Raw genomic sequence first — 25,501 nt, 5'->3', positions numbered from 1 at the left:
AAATGACATCAGACCTTTTTCCAAGCAAAGACTTTTAAATCTCTGGGACTTAAAATAAATAGATTTCCAGAACAAACACGTAACTCACGGGCTAACTGTAGAATTCATTTTACTTGACATGAAAAAATCAAAGACAAAGTTTTAGTGGTTTTGTTTTCATTATTTTTTGAAAGTAAAATCAGATGTGCAGAAAGTCTTTAGAGTTCAATGGCTTTTAAAGAAACAGGCATTTATCTCGTTTAAAAAATCCTACTCATTTCTGTGCCTCGGCATTTTGTTAGACACGTACGTATCACGAGAAATGAAATGAGGCACACACACTGATGCGTGGCTCTAATCGCAGGGCCATTCTAAAATGTTCAGGATTGATCTGATGAATGGGACAATAATTCAAAGTAAATGATCTTCAGCTCAGCTCATTAGAGATGAGTCCTTTTCTAAACTACTATCGATTTTCCTGCTGCGCTGCTCTCTCTGTCTCTCTGGATGTTCATCTCCTTTGACTTCATTTTCTTTGCTCCTCATACTTCTCTTCATCTCACTTCATGTCCTCCTCCACCTTTGCCTCAGTTTCTTGTCTCCTCTCCTCCACTTCTGTCTTCTTTTCTGCTCCTTTGTCTCCGTTTCCCTCCATCTCTCTTTTTGCCTCCCCTTCCCTCTTTTTTCTCTCCTGCAGTAGTAGGCAGCAAATTAGTATCAGATGGTTGTAATCCAATACTTCAAATACAGCAGAAATGATGACTCGGGTGTTCTCTGCTCCCCTCCGCGTCGTTCTGTCCTTCTTCTCTTTCATTCAGTTTTTGCTCCCTCTCTGATGAGGGACAGATTTGAAAGGGTGCATAATTCATATGCTTCCAGTTTCAGTCGCATCACTAATGCCCTTAGTATTGATCTGTCTCAGCAAACGCAACACATCACACGGACACACAAAGACAGTGGGCGCACACGCACAGATTCGCATTATAAAAACGACATTTTCTAACCTAATTTTCTGCCTCTCTGTTATTCGTTGCTTTCTGACTGCAACGGAGAAATGCATTTTATTGATTTTCATTTCATTTGTGCTTCTGTGCGTTTGTGTGGAGGTACGTGCGCATATTCCGAGCGGAGCACATCCCATTAGAGCGAGAAGCTGTTTTACAGAAATCCGAACAGAAGAAACACTAGAGCCTGGTGTGATTATATGTTTGTGAGGAGAGCAGGCCGCTGTTTCAGTTGGAGCTTTTGTTCTGAGAGGAGAGCGGTTAGACCACGAAGAAACTCAGAAAGGCAAAAGGGAAAGAGGAGGAGGGGGCTTTGATGCATCGAACTTTAACATTTGTCACTTATTTTCAGCATTTCAGGTTTCCTGCTGAATGTGCTGGGATTCTTCTCATTTCTGGACATTTTAAGAAAAAGGCCATTAACATTGATTAATTACAATAATGCCACTGAACTTCTAAATGCCAGCTTCTGGTTTGTTATCCAGTTTCAAGGCCCAAGCTGAGATATAACAGTAAGGTCGAGTAGATAAAAATGCTCATCCAGAGCCACAGCTGTGCAATATCCCCTTATTATCACTTATCACTCTGAGGTCAATATTAGCCCTCTTTACACCCTTTTAGGATTATTTTTTAATGTGCAGCCTGATAAAGTTCAATAAAAGTCACAAAACAAATAAAGAGCAAGCGACACTGTTAAATGTAACTCAGTTAGTTTGTCTTGTAGCATGTAACACATGAAAGTCCATGTTTGAATTATTGAACCAACCCAAGTAGGTTTTTTTCTTTTTGCCTATCTAACCAAACAGTCAATGGTCAATGGTAACTTTATTGTCCCTAACGGGAAATTGATTTGCAGTATGTCCGTACAAACAAACAAACAAACAAACAGACAACCAACACATCACATACACTCACCAAGATAATATAATAATAAGTGACAGAAAAGGAAAAGTGGAAGTGTAAATGCAGCCGTCCCAAACGGGCCTTCAGCTCCTCTCTTTGCTTGGACGTCACTGGCTTCCTAATACAGAATTTTGACAGTTGTGCTGTACTGGCATGTACACTGATGCTAAAGCTGTGTTCATGTGTGACAGCAGTAAGCAAGAGACTGTAGGCAGAGCATCACCATAACTTCACCCGCTGGATAGTGAAGACCTGTGGTACCAAAGTCCTGCATAAAATATATTGTTATTTTTCTCAGAAGCTAAATGAAAATGAGCATTTTGAAGTCAAAACACCAGTTGTCTAAAAAGTTATGTGTTGAGATCTGTTTTCAAAACTTCATGCACATTTCAAATGATCTCGTTTCACCTCTGACCGACTCAATTGTGCATTTTCCATTTCTCCACAGGCCTTCGTAGCGACAGGTACCAACCTCTCTCTCCAGTTCTTCCCAGCCAACCTGCACGGAGATCAGAGGCAGGTTCCTACGAGGGAATACGTCGACTTCGAAAGAGAGTCGGGAAGGGTAGGATGAGTGAAAGATGCACCAGCTCCAGCAAACACATTTCTTTCATTTTGTAGTGTGAAGGGCAGCAGTCAGTGTCAAGCAGCGAGACACACTGTTTGCACCTTTAATCACGCAAACAGCAAAACCTCCACAGGTTTGAAAACAGATGTTTAGTCATGTGTGCTTGATTCATATGACGTTGACATTGTGAAACTTTTAACAAAAAAAATAGAGAAATGGCGTCTGCCCCTTTGCTTTCTGTTCCGCTTTTATTCAAGAAATGAAAATGACACCAAAGACCAAAAAAAGCCTCATGTGAATTTCTGAGTAGACGTGTATCAGGACACATTTGACTTCAACTTTTAGCCAATAACAGCTGACAGAAAAAACACTGATTTGGGTGTCAGGGGTCGTACAGGTGCCCACGATGGACTTGAAGGATCAATGAGCGTGTGGACGCATTTTGTCTTTTTTGCAAAGATAAGCTTTTAAACCAGCGTGGGCTGATTGTGACGCTGTGAACAGGATCTTGTTCTCAGAGGTGAAATCGCTGCCGAGCTTCGTCTCTCACGACAGCAAATTGATGAAAACCTTGTTTGAGGCCTGAGCCTCTTCTAACTTCAAAGAAGTTAAACAACTTAGAGAGCTCAGAAGATGTTAGTTTGCTGCTGTTTCCAAAGTAATATCCACTGCTCGGGAAACCGGCGCTGCCCTGTTTATGTGTATGTTAATTGTGTCCCCTGGCGCCAAGCCTGGACTCTTCCTATGGTTGTGTGTGTGCGTGTGTCAGAAGACCCTCCACGGACACTGGCCAGCTGAAATGAATGCCGGCTGGCGGCTCATTAAAAATGCATTCTGGGGAATCGATGGACCTCCGTGCCCTGAGGCTGACGGGCTAATCTCACACTGTTAATTATTTAGCTCAAGTGCCCTGACGTTGGGAACTCGTGTGTGTGTGTGTGCATGCACTCGTGTTAATGGGTGATTAGCATTTTGCAGACTTTGTGTTTAGTGTCAGGCAAAAGGATGCATGCGTATACGGCCGAGGCACAGTTTGCGTGTAAGACTCTCCTCTTCTCTGTCACCTTAATGGTGCTCACAGATCTATGAAGTTTTAATGAGGCCAGCACTTGTCAATGTAAAGCAGCTCAACAGTTGTTTCGTAGCACCAAAGTCGAGGCCTCGCTTTCTGTGTCTCCCTCGTGAGACGAACAATGCTGACGCTCGTGCTGACGCTCGTGCTGACAGCGTGGCGTTTGACTCCATATTCATGTTTTAAACTGAAACACAAACGAGTCCTTCTGCTCGCTGTCCGGCTCCTTTCATGCTTCTCCAACAAAAGACAGAACGATTTCGGTCTTTTCTTTGATGTAAGATTCATTTCCATTAAAAAATACAGGAGGGCGTGGTTTCCCGAGCGCAAACAATTCCACTCTGCCGTATCAGTGCAGAACCTTTGTTCGTGCACTCGGTGTACAGTTTCTGCAGCGTTACTCCACCAGTATCCCGTCTTTAGTTTCACGCACACAAACACACACTCACAGCCTGCCTCGCTATCCCACTGGACCTTCCTGCAGAAGATGACTGTCAGGCCAGGCCAGAGATCTCGTGTACGTTGCAACTTCTTCTCTTAATTACTGTCACGGCTAACCCACACAGAGAAACCCGATGCTTGGGGATCGTTGGGGGTTTTAACTGCTTGCAAAACAATTGGTGCAGGCGAAAACTTTTCAAAATGAAATTACAGCACAGGGTAACTTTAGATATAAATGGGGTTATCGTTCTTGTAGTTCTCCTGATCCTTTCTCTGTTCGTTATTCTTTTGATTTTATGCCAACATCCATACTGCATCTCCTTTTTTCACTCTGCCAGCTGGACTTAGATCCAGATCCTTTGGGTCCCTAAGTTAGATAAATGGTAAAGAAAATGGGTCCACCCAACCCTCCGTCCACTCCCGGTATGTTTTGCACATATCCTCACTCCCACGCTGTGGGCTTCATCCCCCACTCCTTTACTCACTCTCATCCTCACTTCATTGCTCTACCCCTCCATTTCTCCCCTTTTCCCGCCTTCGTTTCCAAACACTGATGGTGCCAAACCAAAAGAGTGGCACAGCCAGGTTAAACTTGGCGACTGAGCATATGGTGTGTGTGTGTAAGAAAGAGGGAGAGAGGCAGGGAGTGTAGAAGTTACAGGCTCTCTGTTTTGCTGCAGGCTAATGGGAGCCAGCTGTGGAGGAGGTTAATTTTAGTGTTAGCTGCTAAGTTGCTAGCAAGCCTCTGAACAGGAACTGTAGCGCCGGCAGCAGCTTCGTCTGAAACAGACTACAGCACGGTTCTTATTTTAGAGTTTTGGAGCATTTAAAATGTCAAAACTTCCCCGGTCACTATGTTTCGGTTTGACTTTGCGTCGCGCTCAGCGTTGGATTGGTCTATCTGGGTCAGCCGTGCCTTGTTCAGAGGCAGGTGTGACCTGAAAATTAAACCCATTTCTAAATAAATGTTGGCTGATTAACGACAAAACAACTACACTATTATTTAAGTTTCAAATACTGAGTGGTGCTTTCTTCTGTAATCAGAGTAGTACATCGTGTTTAAGCACATTACCTTTATCGTTATTCACATAAATATGTGATTTGTTAGATGCTTGTTAAGTCATTTTTTTGTTCATGAAAGTCCTTAAAAATCGCTTTTCCCCTTCGTTGATTCTTTCGTGGGAGTAACCACGTTTCTAAAATGGATATCTGCCTTTCTCGCCACATTCCCATCCTCCTCCTCTACTCCTCTACTCTGCAGCTTTTAACAGGACAGCTCGAGACACCGCCTTTTTCATTGACCCAAAAGAATCGAGGTGAAGAGGCCATAACACCGTTGGGTTGCTGTACTTGTTCGGACCCAAGGTGCTAAAGTAAAGGTGCTCTTTTGGATTGAGATGTGATGATTGTGCAGTCCACTTGTTGTCAGCAGTGTCACCAGTGTTGTGGCTTTCTGCTGCTGTAGTACATCTGTGTGAGGGTTTGGTGTATTGTTATTCAGAGATGCTCTTCTTGGTTGTTACAAGAGGTTTAATAGTGTGGATGCCCTCAAAGGCATCCACACTATTGAGTTCCTGTTTCTCTTTATTCTTTATTCCACTATAATCTAGTTGCTTCCGTATGTTTTTTGGCACTTAACTACTCCCTCAGTTTTCAGCCAATTTTCTCCGTTCAAACTTTTAAAAATTCTGCTGTTTCTGCTAATGGGTACAATGACTTTTGGTGCTCATAACTTCTATACTTTTTGAGATATTGAATTTTTTTTTTTGCAATATTTTTTGTCCATTTCTTCCGCATTATAAGTGGGGTCACTGATTTTCCTCACTGGGTTGACTGGTGTTTTAGCTCATTGAGATGAGCAGCTGTTCTCAGACTGGGAGGCCCGGGTTCAAATCCCGCTTATGGCAATATTTCTTTCAGTTAACAGTTTAACTTTTTTAACTCTTTTCAACACAAATTTCAGCTTTTTCACCAATTTATTTTCAGCTGTTTTCAGAAAAAAACTCTTTTGAGCAGAAATTCTGCTGATTCACCTCTTTTCTGCAAAGTTTTCAGCCTTTTCACCTCTTATCAGCACAATTCTCAGCCGCTTCTGCTCATTTCAGCAGAATTGTCAGTCTCTCCATCTCTTCTTTGTGAGAATAAGCTTGGCTCAGTGAGATGAGCAGCTGCCTTGAGACCAGGAGGGCCAGGTTCGAATCCTGCTCATGGCAACATTTTTTTTTTCAGCAACAATTTTCTGCTTCTTCACCGCCATACAACTTTTTGCAAGTTTTCAACTTTTTCAGCTTTTTCAGCAGGCAACTTCAGCATTAAGGCATCCACACAGCATTTTCGCAGGAAATGCAAATTTTTCTAGTTGCAGTTGCCTTCTCCTCCTGACCTCAGCATCAGTAAGGTACTTTTGCCAAAGCTGCTGCTCACTGAATACTTTCTCCTTTCTTTACTTTTTGTTGTGATACATTCGGATGCTCTTTTGCAGGATGTCCTGAGCATGTCTACGCGCCTAAATGCATTGATCTGCTGCCATGTGAGCGGCTGATTAAATATTAGCATTAAGCAGAAGTTGAACGGGTGTGCCTAATAGAGTGGATTTTTTGCGTGTGAAGACGCAGAAAAACTAACTGAAAACCTGTTCATGAACCAGGCCATTTTCAGTCATACGTGTATGAACTGTAAAGGTCTAGTTGTGTGAATGCTGTGTGATGGTTTTCAGCGCTGAGGCTCTGTCTCTGTTAAGTGTTCTGACTTTGATCCGGTACGACGAGCCTGCACTGACACTTTTTCTTCTGCTGTGAGAAGTAATCAGATCTGCAAAGTCGTCGAGCTTGCAACCCAAAAAACTTTAAAGGATCGTCAGGTGATAACTTACCGTTTGTCATGACAGCACAACTGATGGCAATTAACTCCACTTTTTATATTAATTCACACCACAAATATGTCGCACACCCAGTGGGCCTTACTTTCTCTTTGTTGGTGCCTCTCCGTGCCAAATGATTAGATACTATTATTGTGCCTGCAGATAAAAGTTGTTCCAGATCGATAGGAGTGAATAGAAAATATGGCAAATATGGACACAGCTGTTGATGTATGTTATTGCACCGTCGCAGCTCCACGCCAAGAGTAAACGGACAACTTTTGAGTCATCGACAGCTTTCAGAAGAAGAATGTTCGCAATCATAGTCACTCTAGAAATGTCGCTCTTTTTAGGTTAGATACACAACAGTGGTGCAAATCAGCTGCTGCAGAAAGTGGACATTTCAAATGAAGTCAATGTCAGAATTACACTGTACACTGTGATGGATGCAAAGTGCTTTGGCTTCTTTGATCAATGTGAGAAGACGCCAGCTGTGAACCTAAATGTGCATTTCAGTGTGTTTGTCTGCTTTGTGCTCCAACCTCAGAGTTGTTTTCAAAGATGGTGAAAAAGTTCTTCCAGATGGCAGCGATCTCTCTGACACACACAAGCCCTCGCAAATCATTTCTTATCTGACGCCTCTGCTGCCCTCTAATTTATTCATCGGCTTTAAGCCTCCAGGACTCTGTCACAGCAGCATCAAGTGTGCGTGCATGTGTGCGTGCGCGGTGTGCGGTGTTATGTTTCCCTCTGAACGGAAGCTGTGCCATCGGTGCGTGACTTGTCAGTGACATCATCAAAGCCAGACCACTAATTGGTTCCCTCTGCTACTGCTTCTCTTCATCCAAGCCTGTGTGTGTGTGTGTGTGTGTGTGTGTGTGTGTGTGTGTGTGTGTGTGTGTGTGTGTGTGTGTGTTACTTCTCAGACAGCCCGAGTGGCTTTTCCGTTCATTTTAATGAAGGTTGTTTGATTGAAATAAGTTAAAGTAAACTTTGATCTGAGCCCCACAGAGACACACATCCACACACACATCCACACACACATCCACACACACATCCACACACATCCACACACACATCCACACACATCCACACACACATCCACACACATCCACACACACATCCACACATCCATGTGCTTCTCCTCCCACAGAGTATCATGTTTCCTGCTCAAGGGCTCAGATCAATGACCACACCCACTCCCACAATGCACTGTTCTGTCTAGTGTCCTCTGTTTGCATGCTCTTTGTGCGCGTCCCCGTGCTGCATGTTCACATCGTGTCTTTGTGTTTGAATGGAGCTCTCTTTCTGGACTCGGGCTTGAACAGAGCGCGAGCTCACTCTGGTGAGGAATCCAGCACGAGTGTGTCAGTCCCATTCCTCTGCTCTTAGTCCTTCTCTTCCAGTAAACGTGTGCTGAGCTGGAACAAAGTATGTGCAACAGTTCACCTGTGTGTTTCTGTCCCTGTGAGCCTCAGATGTCCTGACGCGATCGCACACTTTTCTCTTTCCCGTTGCTGTTTTTATTGTTTTCCTGTCTCTAAAGAAGGACAGCCAGTGTTCTGAGTGGAAATGTTTTATACGTTATGCAGTTTTATGTGTACTTTGTACCTCTGAGTTATTCTTCTTTTTTTAAGCTTAGGGTTCTCAAAATGTGGTCAGCGGGTGCACTGGCAGCATTTCACGTGCCCTGAAAGCACATCAAGGAAAGAATTCACTTCTGCTCATTTCATTCATTCATAATTCACGTTCAGAACGAGGACAAAGGTGAATGTGCTCTTTTGTTGCCGTCATCGCAGCGCCCTAAGCCTTCCTAACATTGACAAATACAGCTGGTTTTTCAGAAATCTCAGCATCAACAACAGTTAAAGTGTGAGCCAGCACAGAAATTTAGTGAGCAGTGTTGAACCACCATCCTCGTAAAAGACGCATTAACTAACTAAAGGCTTTTCGTGTGTTTGCTTTAGCTTCACACCCAAGCTCACAGAAAACCTTTAAAATGGTTTAAAGGGATATGTGTAGAAAACTCACAGCACGTTGTGATGTGAACTACACTGTTTCCCCATTAACTTACTACACTTTGGTCTCCATCACCTTTGGTTTGCATGTAAGTCTACATGGGAAAAGGGAAACTGCTAAATACTGAGAAGATGCTGGATGAGCACAGATTGGAAGCTGAGCTTTGAAACACGCTGATGTTGGCTGAGCTGCTTCAAACCCGATGAACAGGATCAGCTGCAGTTTGTGGATCGGTGTAGCGGCAACAGCGCGTTTCTCCACAAGAGAACGACGTGCCAAACACAAAGCGATGTCTGCAACATCATTATTTCAAACCTACAAGATGCATCTGTTTTCCTGCATCACAGTAAACATGGCAACCTGTTGCTATTTGGAAAATGTTGCTGCTTTGCTGCGAAGTTTTTTTCTTTGCCTGATCAGATATAAATCATTTTCTTGTTTGGACATTAAGCTCCGCCCCCACCTCCCCATCCTCCACACGGCTGTCAACCGTGTTGACAAAATCAAGCATGATGAAAATAATAATGTAATGAGAATAGCGAGATACAAAAAACACAAATGATTTGATTCCTGCTCCAGTAGCTGAGTAAAGCAGACTTTCTCCAGGTCACATGACACGTAACGTAACTTCTCTTCAGTTGCTGGACTGAAAAAAAAAACACAAACACAATGCTTTGGAAATCTGCAATCATATCAGGTAAACTGTGTCTGCAGAATATTTGGCAATGCAAAATGTGCTGGTGCGTGTCAGCACGTGTGAGTCTTTGGAAAAATATTTAGTACGAGCTCGTGCTCTCTCTTGTTTGTAAGTGCATCTCCAGCATGTGGAAGGATTTGCATGATATTTCCATGAAAGCCATAGGAACATGCCACAGTTTCTGGCCCTCTGGTGCACACAGAAAGGACTTTGCATAGCAATGATGCACATTATGTGTCTCCGGGCAGTTAGAGATTCAGACTGGGGCAGGGCCAAGTCACTCACAATAGAGGCACCAACTGCCAGGAACAATTGTTTTGCAATACAAAGATATGACCTGAAAAAAGTTTCAACATTTTCGCTCTGTGAAAACTGAAAAGTGAGGCCTGTGAATCAGTTTGCACATAGAGAAAAGTTTCTTCTTCGTGGGTTCGTGTTTGTTTGTCTTCACCTTCCTCTCACATCTGTCTCAGATCATTTAGATGGAAGCTCAAAGTCCTATTTGACATCATCCAAGATGACCTGGCAGTTACTGTTTGTCATGTGGCGCGCGTGTGAGTGTGTGTGTGTGTGTGTGTGTGTGTGCGTGTGAGTGTGTGTGTGTGTGTGTGTGTGTGTGTGTGTGTGTGTGTGTGTGTGTGTGTGTGTGTGTGAGTGTGTCGCGTGTTGTTTTGCAGTCTTTATAATTACAGGGTGGAAAGGCAGAAGAAGAGAGAGTGGTCATACAGTAGAAGAGTACCCTGCTATTATACTTCTGTTGCTTTAGCAGGTGTGTGTGTGTGTGTGTGTGTGTGTGTGTGTGTGTGTGTGTGTGTGTGTGTGTGTGTGTGTGTGTGTGTGTGTGTGTGTGTAGGACAGACAGAGCAGGCTGTATTCAGCAGGGGATTAGAAACAGAAGGCCAGTAACGTGCTTTATCTACACCTGCTGCTGTCACACCTGGCACACACACACACACACACACACACACACACACACACACACACACACACACACAGGTCTATGACTTTAATCTTTGAGGTGAAAACACTTATCGCAGTTTAACAGTTAAAGGCATGACAGTCAACCTGTACTTTATATGTAACATCATTACTGTCAGCTCTGAGTTTGAGCCTTTTCATAAGCACTGAGTTAGTCATTCATTTGCTTTACATTTTCCTCCATGTTTGAGCCAAAAGTGACCATATTTGGACATGAGGGTGGACTGTGCTAAGCTAGCTCTAGCTAGCTCAGAAAGTACATGTGAGCACATCACACAGTTTCCAGTTATTGCTATTAAAGGTTCATTCGCAGAGAAAAACTGCAGCACTCAGTTTTTACACAGGTTGTTAACAGTTAACCACACAGCAGCTGTATTATGTGTTATATTATTACATTAAAAGAGGTCTTAAAAAACACAAGACGCTTAGCTGAAACCAAGAACACAGCTAGAGGTCACAACCAACTGCGTAAGCACCAGCCTCATTCGAAGTGGTCAAGCTCTTAATCACACATACTTTTAAGCCTTCGAAGCCTTTAAAGCAGGGGTGGGGAACTCCAGGCCTCGACGGCCGGTGTCCTGCAGGTTTTAGATGTGTCCTGATAAAATGGGTAAATGACCTCCTCAACATGTCCTGAAGTTCTGCAGAGGCCTGGTAATGAACTAATCATGTGATTCAGGTGTGTTGACCCAGGGTGCGATCTGAAACCTGCAGGACGAGGCCTGGAGTTCCCCACCCCTGCTTTAAAGTAAACCCCACAGAGTTGTCATGGAGCTGCAAGCTGGCTTTTTGTACCAGGCTGTAAGTTTGTCGATTTCTTTGTTAAAGTTGGAGGTCTTTAGGGACTGACTCAAGCATGAATCCAAGGATTCATGCTTGAGTTTTACACCTCTGGAGACGGGAAATTGGTTTTAAATCGTTTTGTAGTTAGAATCGATTTTAATGTTATTGCATGCATAACATGGCTGCAGGATCAGTCTGTGTGACTGTAACCATGAAGGTGAGCACAGCTGTTTTAGCGCTTTATGGTATTTTCCTTTGCATCATTATTAGCATAATGATTCTGAGTATATTTCAGTGGATTAACCATTTCTGTCTGGTTTCATTGACTGATCACTATGGTTTCAAAACGACCTACATCAGCGATATCACAGCGTGTTCATGTTGATAACCAGAGATGGGCAGTAGCGTTACTGTAATCCCATTACTTTTTTCAAGTAACGAGTAAAGTAAGGGATTACTATTGCAAAAACGGTAATTAGATTACAGTTACTTTCCCGTAGGAACGCTGCGTTACTGCGTTACTAAAACCGTGATTTTTTGCGAGAATGTCTCATGACAGTGACATAAGCGAGTGCGACGTTCGTGACAACAGCTGTGTGCAGATCAACAATGGATCACATATCGAGTGCAGAGAGAGTATGAGCGTGCAGCGTTTAAAGCGTGGAAGCACTGACCTTACTTTGAGTTTGATTCCATAAAAAGTGACAAAAACATTAGTGTCCGCTGTGCGCGGGAAGAAAACTTCTTTTTACAGCGAAAAAACCCCTAAACTTCCAACAAGCACCGAGTAGCTACGACGTAATGGGAAACTCACAGAGAAACTCGCGGATTCTTCCACTGACCGCAGCACACCTGCACCAGGGTAACCCTCCGCCTACCCCACTCCTGCTTTACAGGTGAAAATAGAGCAACAGGACCGCTGAGTCTTTGACTTTATTTATTTTCTGCTGTGTTTTACTTGCATCTATTTGAAAGACTGAGTGTAAACACAAAAAATATTTTATTTTATGTGCTGGAATGTGCAGAAAATAGGTTTCAATGTTAAACTAATTTCTTCCAGTCAGAGAATGTTGCATATAATTAAATTTTTGCTTGATGCATAAAGTTAAAAGATTAAAACTAATAAAACAAGTTAAAAAAAGAGACTTTTCCATTTGATTACATTTTGTATGATGGATTATGCAGAAAAAGTAGAATTGGGCTGAAAGATCTATCGCTTTATCACCTCTTCAGGGTGTAAATCGTGTTTTTAAAAAGTAACTAAGTAACTAAGTAACTAATTACTTTTGAAAATAAGTAATCAGTAAAGTAACGGGATTACTTTTTGGGGGAGGTAATCAGTAATTAGTTACTGATTACTTTTTTCAAGTAACTTGACCAACACTGTTGATAACTATTGAGCTTCGATCCATCGATCTTTAGACTAAAATCCTAAATCTATATCTATATCACTAAAGCACTTCTGGATGGATGCAAACTGCATTTCGTTGCCCTGTACCTGTGCATGTGCAATGACAATAAAGTTGAATTCTATTCTATTCTATCCTAAACTCTTTCCAAACGTCTCCCTCAGCTTCTCTGCTTTAACTTCCAGAGATGAGAAAACGAGGTCTGCTGGCTGTGAAAAGGCCGTCGTGTGTGCTGTGGATGAATCAGGAATGATTCATGTGATGTGCACTTTATTATCCTCGCAGCTGTCCTGAGACTGTTTTACAAAATCCCTCCATTCTTCAGAGCAGTCCGCGGTCCTGTATCATACGAGGCGATCACATGGGTGATGAGATAAAAGGAGCGAACGGGGAAAGCAGGCAGAAAAGAAAGCATCTGGCTGCTGACTCAGACGCACACAAGGGCACGTGTTTATTGTGTGAATAACACACACACAGATTTCCACATAGTCACTACAGATTGTCTTTAATCTAAATCACACACACACACACACACACACACACACAGACACACACACACACACACACACACACACACACACACACACACACACAGACACACACACACACCTGAAAGCAAAAAAGTTATGCGCTGAATTGTGGCGGAGGAATTAAAGAAGGCACGTTTTTGTGTTACTCGAATGTGTTTGCGTGTGCATTGACATGTGTAGGAGAGACGCACTGCCACAACTCAAAGGGCTGAAACACAGATACCCATTGTGATCACACACACTTTGTGGGCACTGGTCTGTGTGTGTGTGTGCGCTGTAGTGGGTTGTTGTGCTGACTAGATGGTTGGCATCAGGCTGAATGAAGGGCAGTATGCCAACACATCTCCCTCCATCTGCGTCACGCAATGTCTGCCAACATATACTCTGCCTTTCTCTTTGTTACACACACACACACAATCTCAAAAGCACTTACAATAACCGGCGGCTCGGTGGATGTGTTAGCATGTGATACGTCTTTGCTTGGCTCAGTTTTTTCTGACAAAGTGGAAGAAAATACGATAATTAGATTTCTATTCTTTACACAAATGCAAATATTCACAGAAGAAATATAATTCACACTCATTCACAAACGAACTGGTTGTTCCTGTCACGTACAATCCTCATCAGCGGTCAATAACACATGAGGAGAATTAGTTTAAACCAGTCAGAGTAACATGTCACAGTGAGCAGAGATGATCCACAAACACACCTGTGAAGGTCACAACAGGTCAGTCAGGATATTTCACCAGCCATCCAATCACTGAGGCTACGTTCACACTGCAGGCGAAAGCGCATGAAATCCGACTTTTCTGACCCTCTGCGACCATCTATCCGATCATGGTGTGACAGTGTGAACGGCACAAATCCGATATTTTCAAAGCCGATCTGGGTCACTTTCGTATGTGGTGCTGAATCCGATACATATCTGATGTTTCAGAAAGCGACTGCTGTTTGATGGTCATGTCGCATTAAATCCGTCTTTTACGTCACTGACACAAGACAGACGCCAATTATCAGCGCCGGAGAAGACATCGCGAACGCTTCCTGGCCATCCAGTGAAACTGTTGGGAAGACAACGTGAACATTTTATTTGTTGTGTATAATCTGCAGAGTCTGACAGAAATCTGCAGCTAGAAGCAGCGCTCCTCTCTTAAACAGCAATCAGGATCATTATTAGGTTATTTACATTATTATGTAAATATTATTATGTAAATTATTATGTAAACTGTCATTTACATTATTATGTAAATAACAAAATAATTTAAAGCAAAAAATTGGGAAACGTAAAGTCCGAAGTCTTTATATTAAAGGGCCATCAGTCAAGCAATGCTGTGTGCTCTGGGTCTAAACAGAGCGCGTTTGCTGTTGCATTTTAGTTGTAGTGTGAACAAGCACACAAAAAAATCGGATTTGATCAAAAAATCGGAATTGAGCATTAAGACCTGCAGAGTGAACGCAGCCTAAGTGACCTCTTCGTGTCCATCATCAATCTAAGCTGTGTGAAGTACCAAGAGACAGACGAGAGCGAGCATGATGTCAACGCATGAGTGTGACAATGTTAGCCTCACTCATACGTCTGCATTTCTATGGATGGATAAGAAGCAGTACAAAAAAGATGCTGATTGTGACTCTATAATATCATCAGGAGAACCCCACCAAAGACCAACGCACACACGTGCACTCACACACTGGTTTAAAATAAGTCGTAATTACTTAGCAAGAACCACACGACACTGCACCTATTCAACCAAACGTTAAAAGCAATTTACAAAAACGGAAAGAAGACAAAATATTCACTTAAGAAATAAATATATATATATTCAGTGCAATGCTGCGAGATTCCTGTGTTGAGGATTTAATGTTAGAGTCCAAAGAGAAATCGATCTGATCGGAGAAAAAGACAAAAGAAGCATTTTGACCTCAATGGAAATAAATCCAACACATCTCAGATTGTCACAGGCTCCACTGGAGACTCGCTGGTATAAAATCTAACATTCGAATAATGAAAATGATGAATCATTTTACAACTACAGCTTTTACAGGCATCACAGCACAGATTTGCCTTTGCATTACAGCTCACAGAGATGATCCTATCAAAGAGATAGTACGATTTGAAAGGCCATGGACTCAAAATAGTGAATGATTTCTCTCACAAAATGCCGAAACTCCAAGTAAAAGAACAAAATCGAGCCAAGGAAACTGTTTTTCATGCTTAACATCACTTAATAGAAGTCTGTATGCACGCTCAGCCCTTTAACACAGAAACAGCAGCGGCGCCCTGGTAAATGCACGGTTATGGGAAACCATGTGAAATATATTTAACCTCAGTAAACTTCACGTGTGATGACGAAGCACATAGGCACATGTGGTTTTAGAGTCTGTTTGTTCTTACAAGTGAAAACGTGAAGTTTGCTTCAAATGTTGTTGTGAGGAAGACTCACAGTGGATGGTCGCACTTTATAAAGTATGTGTAACTCTTACCAGTTAAATCAGTACATACATAGTCTCTGAGACCAAGAATAAGGCAACGCTTCACTGAGTGGTTCGCATTTCCACTGGATTTCACTCTGCTTGTTTTTCATATTCACTGCAGTGTGTGAGTTCTCCTGTCTTCACGTGTGTGTCTCAGTAAATGGATGTGGGGGTTGACATGGTTCTCTCTCAAAAGGAAGTCTGTGGTCGGGCCGTTTCTACATATTTTCCCCTCACACACACACACACACACAGACACACACAGACACACACACACACAGACACACACACAGACACACACACACACACACACACACACACACACACACAGACACACACACACACAGACACACACGTGCGTTTTCCCTGTCAAGCTAAATGAAGCTTTCTTTTAAAAGCAATATGCAGCCCCACAGATGTGGAAGCCATTCCTCTTGCTCTCTCTTGCTTTCACACACACACACAGAAAAACATTCACTCGAATAAACACAAAAACCCACAGTCTCTTGGGGTGCGGTCTCCCCTGCAACCCCGGTGCAGTGTGGGTAGCTGTCGTAAAAGAGGTCCTGTGAGAGAGCGTCCAAAAATAGCCTGAGTAAAAATGCAGGACCATAAAGCTCACCCAGTGTCACTCAGAGAAATCCAGTCATCTGTGTGTCTGTGGATGTGTTTAAGTTTTGTTCATTCATACCAAAATACTTATTGATGTTGATAAAAATAGCCCCTCACAGCTTCCCACCCTGACAAATACACTCTCTGCATCTGTCAGAGGTGCTGCTTCATTGGGTTACAGACATCAGAGTAAAGAAAAGGACGAAGGCTGAGTGTCCTGCATCGTACATTATGAACTCTTTTGGCTGAAATAATTTCTTAAATCTTGTGAAATTCATTGTTTAGTCTGACTGTGTTTTAACTAACTGACTGTTTTTGGCTGCTTCTTCTGGGTTTTGCCTCAGTTCAGGGCGCTGCAAACAAGCTGATACTGATTTATTAGATATGGGTTTTTATTGATCTCTGAGGGCCTTTCTCAGGAGCACAAAGACTGGTAGAATGAGCCCAGTATGTTTTTGAGGAAGGGAGAAATGTGATCAAATATAAGCGTTTTTAAGGCATATTGAGGCAGAGGTATCTTTGGCCACAGCAGGCAGCTACACCCTGAATATGCTGCCTGCCCAGCAAGTCAAACAAAGTTAGACTAGACAGGAAATAAAGTGTAGCGTTTGAGCTATTGGTGTCGTGTGTTTTCTATTCCTCAAGTATTTTGATGGAACCCAAAAAAACTCTAATTATTTTTTTATGTATTGCCAAATACTGAGAAGTAGTTCAGTTTGCAGCTACTTGAACAGCAAATCCAAACAGAGAAATAGTTTTGTGATCCTACAGATGCGAACGTGGTCTAAACTCAGTTCGTGCATACATGCAGACTGTGGCATACGCACCCTGACCACAGCCTGATCCTCTCCCAACGCACTGTGCTGCTCAGCAAACAAGGGAGAGACGAGGGCTCATGAAATATAAGTGAGCGCTTCTAGTCCCTTTATTATCACAGCTATTTCACCTCTCTCACTGACGGAAAGACAAAACAGAGACAAAACAAGGTCAAAGAAGAGTGACGTGGACAGTCTACTATCGATCGGCTAATGTTGTTCCGTTTCTCTTTCTGACTTAACTGAAAACACGTGACATTTGAGGCAAGATTACATTTATTTTCAATGAATAATGAAAGGGATGAAAGCTGTGCAGTCTAATGTCTGAATGAGACCATTAAAGAAGCCGCAGACCTTTTCCAGAGGCTTTGAAATTCAAATGCCTCTAAAAACGAACACAAAGAAGATGTTTTTGATATGCGACACTCACGTTTGATCATTTTAGCTACACTGTATCAAAGGAGTGAAAGCATCACTCACACAAACATTCGTGTACATTCAACGACCTCGACCAGTCGCACGTGCACACATCTGTAATTGCAAGTGTGTGCGTGTGTGTGTCATTTAATAGTCCGACACTCAGAGTCTCTGGAGAGGCCTTGACGTACTTTGTGGTTTTTCTGTTTCACAGACGATGGAGCAGGAGGGGTCAGTGGCAGGAAGGCGTCCACGTCCCAAACTCGGAGCTTTAACAGCCGATAGATTCTGATTTAAAGCCGTCATTTCGAATGAACTCGTGTTCACATGAAGCTGCTGCTCCACCCCAGGGCCAAAGCACAATCCGTGCACGCCCAGTGTTTCTGTCGTGAGGAGCAGATAACACATCTTTGTGTGATTCTTACAGAAAGAACTGATGTACTTTTAATATGACTGACTGCCATCTGCCTTAACAGCTTAGATGTAACTGTGATTACATGAGAGGAGTTTGAACAACACCATAAGCGCCGCAAATACTTAACCAATGTCACAACACATATTGGTTGCTATTTAAAATGGCAAATGTGGACATTAATGTGGTTCTCGCGCTGTCCTTGCAGGTCTATTTAAAGGCCCCTATGATCTTGAACGGTGTGTGTGTGATCTGGAAAGGCTGGATCGACCTACAAAGGCTGGATGGGATGGGATATCTGGAATACGATGATGAAAGGGCACAGGTATCACCAGTTCTGCTTTTTACTCAAATGTCTTTTCCTCGTCAGGAAACCAACTACGATCTTTCTTTGTTGTCGTTTGTGCTCGCAGCACGAGGACGCTCTGGCTCAGGCCGCGTTCGAAGAGGCTCGACGCAGGACGAGAGACTTTGAGGACAGAGAGCGATCGCACAGAGAGGATCTAGAGGTGAGAGACGAGGGATCGCCGACTATTTATGTTGACTATTTATCTCAAATTTCTACTTTATCTTGAAATCTTTCTCAGTCTTGCAAAGCCGGTCCCAAATGATTCTGTTGTGGTGAACAAAACAAAAAAAACCTCTCATATATGTAAAGGTTGGAAACGTGACTCGTGCAGTAGTGTTTCATGCTGGGCCTCTCAGTGATGGCTATAGTAGCTGTAAAGCAGTACAGTGAACACAAACTGCAGCTCTGGAGGTCGCAACAAAGCTTGACGTGTAATTATTTTTTACGGTGCATTTTAGTGTGAAAAAGAGAATTAAATGGCAAAAAGGCTCCTGCTCTTTTTGCCCTCTAACATATTTATGTCACAGACTGGCTTTGCAGGACTGGACAGAGCAAACAGCATCACCAACACAGCTTGCTTGTAGTGCAGTTTCTTGTTTGCAACTCTGAAAATAAATTGGCTCACTGAAAATGATTTTGATCCTCTGCTGAATTTTCTCACAGATGCTTTCAGACGCTGAAAGTAGAAAAGTATCAAAGTGAATTAAAAGTAGAAATGTATCAAGAGTGTAATATATATCTGCAGCATCAAATTTGTAGTATCGCTTTCCTTGCTTAGTGCTTGGGGTTGTGTGATGTGTGCTTGTGTTCTGTAGTTTGTTTTTAATTATTATTCTTTTTCTTTAAAGATTATTTCTGTAGTTTGAACCGTAGGTTTAGTGCATGATCAGTTTGGCGGTAATTCTAATCTGATAATTGATCTGACTTGATATTCATGAACTATTGAATGACTACAGTTTTGTCAGGTTTCCCAAAAGCCTCAGAAGGGAAAGTAGTTTGCTCATTCTGTGCATTCCTTTGAGAAGTTTAATTGATGCAAACTTGGCAAAACAAGGTGATGTGTTCATTTTAGTAGTTCAAATGTGACCTTTGAACTGCACGTAGATGCTATAAACTGATTTCTAAACTGAGATTCTGTAGGTTTGAAATTTGAAAGTGTCCCAAATGCATTTCATTGCTTGAGACAAACTCACTTTCCCAGCAAGGCTTTGGGGAGATCAGTGGCATCCTTCCTAAGCTGACGCCCTCCGAATGAACCCCAAATTGTTTATTTTTTAGGACCCTGTGGTTTCTAAAATCTGGGACTGATGACACACAGACAGCCAGCAGAAAAGAACAGGGTCTGTGTCCTTCATTTCTCACCATCTATCACACTGTCATGCACTAAACCACCTCGTGTGTGTGTGTGTGTCCAGAGTTTCATTTGTGTATCTGCATTCTTGTTTTTGTCCATTAATGTCTGTGTGTGTCTCTCAGCACCTGCAGCATTTTCTATGTTTTTATTTCCACACCGTGTGTGTGTGTGTGTGTGTGTGTGTGCGTGTGTTCATGACTGTGCATGCTCTGCAATGAATTTTATTCCTATAATTTTACTGTGTTTGTTTAATGCTTGAATGGTGTGAGAGACTCGGTGAGCACAATGTGATGTTTCATAGCTAGTTTGCAAAAGGAGACACACAGCCGACTCAGGCACAGCTTTGTGGCACATGGTCCTGCAGAAATGAAAGAAAAGAGAGGCTGAATGTCATCGTGTGAAACAGAAAGAAAGATTTGATCCAGGTTGCCTTTTATGTGACTGAGCTCATGTGGCTTCCCCGAGGCTGCGGCAGAAAAAGGAAACCTTGTGTCTCTCACTAAATCAGTAGAAACACCATCACTAGCTTCTTTAACACAATGTATAAACGTGTTGTTTCCATATTTAAAATGATTTTGGACACATCGGCAATCAGAGGATGGAAACTGTTCCACTGTGCAGTAAAGTAACCGCACGTGAAGGTCGTGTTACTAAAACGCATGTTTGAGATGGAGCACATGAGCACATTGTTGCTATCCTTATCAGTATATATGAATCATAACATATAAAGCTTAGCTTCATACATATGGAGATCAAAATAATATAAATCAATAATAAAATGATAATAGCTCACGTGATTTTATATCAAAGAAAAAATGTGCACTGACCCTGAGGAAGAGTCATGGCTGTCTAAAAGCAACGGCCCCACAGATGATTTTACATTTCAATTCTTGTTTCATACCAAAAGAATCAGAGTTTGTAGAGTTGCTAGAAACAGCAGCCACAGCGGATCGCGCTATGAGCTTTTTGTTGTTTTCTCTGGGTGTGCCTGACGAGTGTTGCTGAATAGCTGCACAGATTCAGCCTCTGCATTTCTGTGGTCTGAACTCCACCTCTCCATCTGTCTCTCTTTCTCTGTAACTCTCTGTGTCTCGCTAGCTGGTGATCGAGTTATCTCTGTGTCCTGTCTGAGCTTCAAAGGCAAAGTTAATTTCTTCTTCTCTCCGACAGAAGAGAAAGAAAAAAATGAGCTGAGGCAAAATTCTCGTTTCTTTCCTCTTTTTCAAAATAGAAAGGGGAGGGAAATTTGATTGTTTCACCTGTACTGGAAAACACACATGACGATAAGAAGATTAGGCCGATTAGTAGGTTAAGAAAATTATGTTGCTCCAACTTTGGGTTGAGAAGTTTTCAAATAGATCAGCAGCAAAACGTTGACGTCTTTTTTCTCCTGTGAATGCTGATTGAATATAAAAGACCAGTCATTTTGGCAGACACAACATTTTTCATCCAAACGCAGCGATATTCCAGTTACTCAAGGTCAAAGGGTGCCTGTCACAATGATGGATGTATAAGCAATAGATGCATTTTTAATACTGCATGCATACACACACGTGGTGTGTTTAGCTATCCCTGTGAGTGCTCGCCCTTTGCTGCTCCTGCACAAATAATATTATTTTACACATGCGCCGTCCAAACACTCAGTGCTGACTTCTGTTTGAGTGAATCGATCGGAGCTCTGACACTTTGGATGTACTGGACACTCTAATTGAACAGTGGGAATCGGGATCCTGTGAAATCCTGACGCACGCTGATCCATCTCCCAGTCCGGTTACATTATGTGATAAAATGAGCTAATGTACAGCAGACTAATGGGACAAGAGCAGGAGCGCCACAGAACTGACAAACATCCGGTTTTCTTCCGTGCACAAATGTGATTTTCCAAAATATAAACACGCTGCCAAAAACCCCACGCTTAGCTGATGCTGTCAGTCCAGGTGGTTGTGTGTTTGTGATTGTGTTTACTGATAAGAGGGACAGTTATTCTGCTGTTGTTTCAGATCAGTTCAAACAAGTAGAATTTAGTTTCAAAAGCAGAGTGAATCGAGCCAACCAAAAGCCTCTTTATGCAGTCGGCCTGTTTAGCCTTACGTACCGGGTGAGTGATAGCAAAACCTAAACATGCGATTTGCTCATGAGCACATCTGTTGCACCGGCCTCAGTGAAAGCCTAACCTCTATTCTCACTTTAAGGCAAACCTACACCCGACGTGTGAAAATGTGACGACTGGCCGAGGGTCCCCTTCGCTACGATGTCCTCACGTCAGCGGTTTAAAACTCAATCGGGTCCCCACTAGGATAGCTAGACAAGTGCATTCACACACAGTCACACGTGCACTCCAAGAGCAGAGAGATTTGGTGGTGAATGATGAGCTGCCACTAAAAGCATTAATATATCATTAGTATTGATTGCCATCAGACCCCCTGCTTTGACTTACACACACACACAAATACTGTACAGGCACACGTGCACAAACTCGCAGATACAGCACATTTGCTCCAAGTTTATCAAGACACACAAACACGCACGTGTGCACACTTGACACACTATTGAGTTGTGGTTAAGCAGCCTATAGTGGTACAGAAGGCTCGCATCTTTACGTGGATCAATACAGAGAGCTCTTCTGGCCTTATGATTACTGAGGACCACTCCCTTCTGCAGAGACAAACACTCGCTCAAGCTCTCGCTGTCTGATTAAAATCTTGCTTGTTTCCTGAGATTTTGGATAAACGAAGGTGTGTTTAGTCACATAATTAACTGCTACGTGCTGTTAATGTTAGAGGGAACAGTTTGTTTGTTTTTCATTTTTCAATTTGACCACTGAGAACACAGAGCAGCAACATGTCCTCAGCCAAATAATGTGAGCACCAAAACAACACATTTCAAAAGTACAATTAGCAGTCTTCTTCCTTATCACACACACACACACGTAAACAAGCATCACGTCGTACCCGGTGCTCTTCTCAGAGCAGATTCAGTGAGAGCATTTCTGAAAATGACCTTTGCTTCATAGCAGTAACTATGATTGTAACTGGTTTTTAACTACCAACAAGCAGGTACTGGAAGCAAGTTGCATCACAACTCTGTAAGTAAACAGCTGGCCAAGTAAACGCACGCAAAACACAAATACTTACATTATGTGCTCCGTTGTTAAAGGTGCTTATTATTCTTAATGTTTTACATCATCTTGCATCTAAAACACGAGACTGTCATAGTCACGATGGTTTATCTGTAATAGCTATCGAGTTCAACCCAAACCTTTTGCCTCAGTATCCCAGTTTTCTTTGGGTTTCTCCGATTGGCTCTGAAAAAAGCGACAGAATAATCCAATATGACATTTTCTGGGGAGTACATACGCACATGGCACAGATGGTGCTGTGTGATCAATTAACTCAGCTTTGATGCAAGTCAGTCTAAATGAGCCACGCATTAATATTTGATGGTTGCAGCGTTGATAGAACAACAGAAAGCTTTCCAGAGGAGACTGACAGGGCCTGGAGTCAGTCTGGCTAAGAGGAGTTAAAATGGTAGCATGACATAGTGTGTGTGTGTGTGTGTGTGTGTGTGTGTGTGTGTGTGTGTGTGTGTGTGTGTGTGTGTGTGTGTGTGTGTGTGTGTGTGTGACTGCGTGTATGCTGCTATTATCGTGAGTCACTGAGATGACACAAACTACATTCCTCTTGAACTAAGCAACCCTTTACTATCTCTGTCTGCATTTCTGTCTGCTCTGCTCTCTGCTTCACCTCTCCCCCTTCTTGCTCTCAGTTGACCCCTGCTAAACTCCCCCAGCTATCACTTAAATGTAAACCTACAACCACAGGTTTTTTGGTTTTTACACCAAGAGACCATGCTACGGCGCAACAAACACGCGGACACTAAACCCACATATTTTTAAAGGCCTCGTCTCTCGACCCAATAATCTGCTTTGTTAGTGTGTTTGTCTGCGTCAGCCAGTTTATCTCTCTGCCTCTCCTGCCTGTCTGCCAGTTACCTCAACTAAAATATCAACATCGGTAAAGTGTATAAACAGCAGCACAGTCGTGCTGTAATGAAGCTCTCTGAGTACCTCTAATGGCAGTTTGGGGTATTGCAACTTTCTTTTGTAATTCTGTGTGTGTGTAGAGTCTTTTCAACATGAAAATCAGACTCTGTGTAAAGATTCTTACCTCAAGTGAAGCTTGGCATGTTTGCTGTTGCCATGGTGCTGGGGGCGGGTCAGAGGTGGCCATATTTGGATGAGAGCGGCTGAGTTATCAGATAATGTTAGCGAGCTGCAATCATAGACTGTATGGGTCCAGTATGCAGACACATGCCTTGTAATTAGTGCTACATAAAACACTATTATAAGTTAATTGGAGCCTCTGGCATGTCACTGCATTAGATGATTGCATAAATCACCAACAACACAAATGTTTACTGAGACGTCTCTGTGACTGGAATTAGCAGCGATGAAGGTGAACTCCTAACGTTAAGCCTTAATTAAGTGTTAAAGAAGATTTATAAAGAAAACTTTGCTCTCACAGTGGTCGTAGTGAAAGGCTGTAAATATGTTTACTTCTGTTTTAATTTGGGAGTCTGTGGGCATTGGCATTATTTTGAAGTTCGCCCCAGACTGGAGAAATCCTTACATTTGTTAACATGTGAAAATCTGTACTCAATTTATTGTCTTTTTTCTCTCTCATCCCTTCCTTGCCATCTCTTTCCTCCTGTCGTCTTAACATGCTCTTCTCTTTCCCCCTCTTCCATCCTTTTATCCCTCTCTCTCACCAGTCCAGACGACAGCAGGACCCCAGCCCTGGCTCAAACATGGCCAACGCTGACATGGAACACAAGATGCGCTGAGGAGGAGGAGGAAGTTATGCAAGGAGGAAGAGTAGAGAACCCGTGCCGGCTGTCCATTCACTTTCAATGCAATCAACTGAAAAAGAGTTGAATGAAACTGCAGTTGTAGATCAGTTGTTTCTAACGATGAAGGTTTCGCGTGATCATTTCTACATGCGACTCGTTTTGTTGTTTTCAATATTTGAATGTAGATGAAAATTGATTGAATTGAAAGTGAATAAAAACCCTCGAAAAAAGGGCCGAGGACACAAAGGACCTGGGCAAAAAGTAGTTATATGAATATTTAAATGTTGAACACGAGCAGTTAATGTTACAGGATATTGTAGATGTGACACGGCTTTCACGGATGTCATTCAGATTTAAAAGCTTTAATATTTTTTGTCCAGGTCTGAAAGAAAATCGATGGATAGGGCTAGTTTTGCATACCAAAATGTATTTTCTATTACTATTACTGTTAAAATAGAGCAAGAGTGGTTGTCAGAGGGCTTTAATGTCATTACGGGGGAGGGAGGGCAGAAGCTGAAAGAAGCAGTTAAAGAGAGTTTGTTGTGGCCTGAGGTCACAGCTTACCAGCATCAAAGGTGTTGGAAAAAATTTAAATAATTTTAAAAAAAGGTTTCTGCATTGTTCAGTGTTGTGTAACACTTAATATTTGTTAGCATGCCCTTGTTTACCCCTATTATACCTAGCTCACGTCCTAAAGCCTGCTGTTTTCTGAGACCAAAGTTCACTTTGCTGGAAAGGGGAGGGGGGGGCGGAGGGGAGGGGAGGGGGGAATAAAAGAAGAGGGAAACTTTACTTGCATTTACTTTTTTTTTTTTTTAAGATAATTTTGCCAGGCTCTAGGGTTTAACAGCATTTGCTGTACTGTAATGGTAATTATCTATGAAAACATCACTATCATAAGATACCTGTGACGGTGAAATAACAGGTAATGTAGCAACAATCTGAAGGTAAGACAACAACAAATATGCTACAGTATCAGTGG

The 25,501-nt window shown here is 42.4% G+C and overlaps 1 protein-coding gene across 4 annotated transcripts in view; it reads left to right on the top strand.

The window, feature by feature from the left end:
• Positions 1-25,259, top strand: part of cbfb (core-binding factor subunit beta) — a 28,151-nt gene extending 2,892 nt beyond the window's left edge. Inside the window, exons 3-7 of one of the 4 annotated variants that reach the window (XM_085411537.1) lie at positions 2,335-2,451; positions 18,177-18,293; positions 18,382-18,477; positions 19,596-19,657; positions 24,447-25,259. In XM_085411537.1, coding sequence (XP_085267663.1) covers positions 2,335-2,451; positions 18,177-18,293; positions 18,382-18,477; positions 19,596-19,625 — 360 coding nt within the window. In that variant the 3' untranslated portion in view covers positions 19,626-19,657; positions 24,447-25,259. Of the gene's footprint in view, positions 1-2,334; positions 2,452-18,176; positions 18,294-18,381; positions 18,478-19,595; positions 19,658-24,441 lie in introns of all 4 variants that reach the window. The other 3 variants (XM_085411536.1, XM_085411535.1, XM_085411534.1) reach the window with 3 other exon arrangements.
• The last annotated feature ends 242 nt before the right edge of the window (positions 25,260-25,501 follow it).

The sequence above is a fragment of the Rhamphochromis longiceps genome, linkage group LG7, assembly GCF_057381845.1.
Source record: "Rhamphochromis longiceps isolate RC_006_pf linkage group LG7, R_longiceps_female_GT1.1, whole genome shotgun sequence".
NCBI classification, from domain to species: Eukaryota; Metazoa; Chordata; class Actinopteri; order Cichliformes; family Cichlidae; genus Rhamphochromis; species Rhamphochromis longiceps.
The sequence above is the reverse complement of the archived record's forward strand: the minus strand, read 5'-3'. Positions and strand labels throughout refer to the sequence as shown.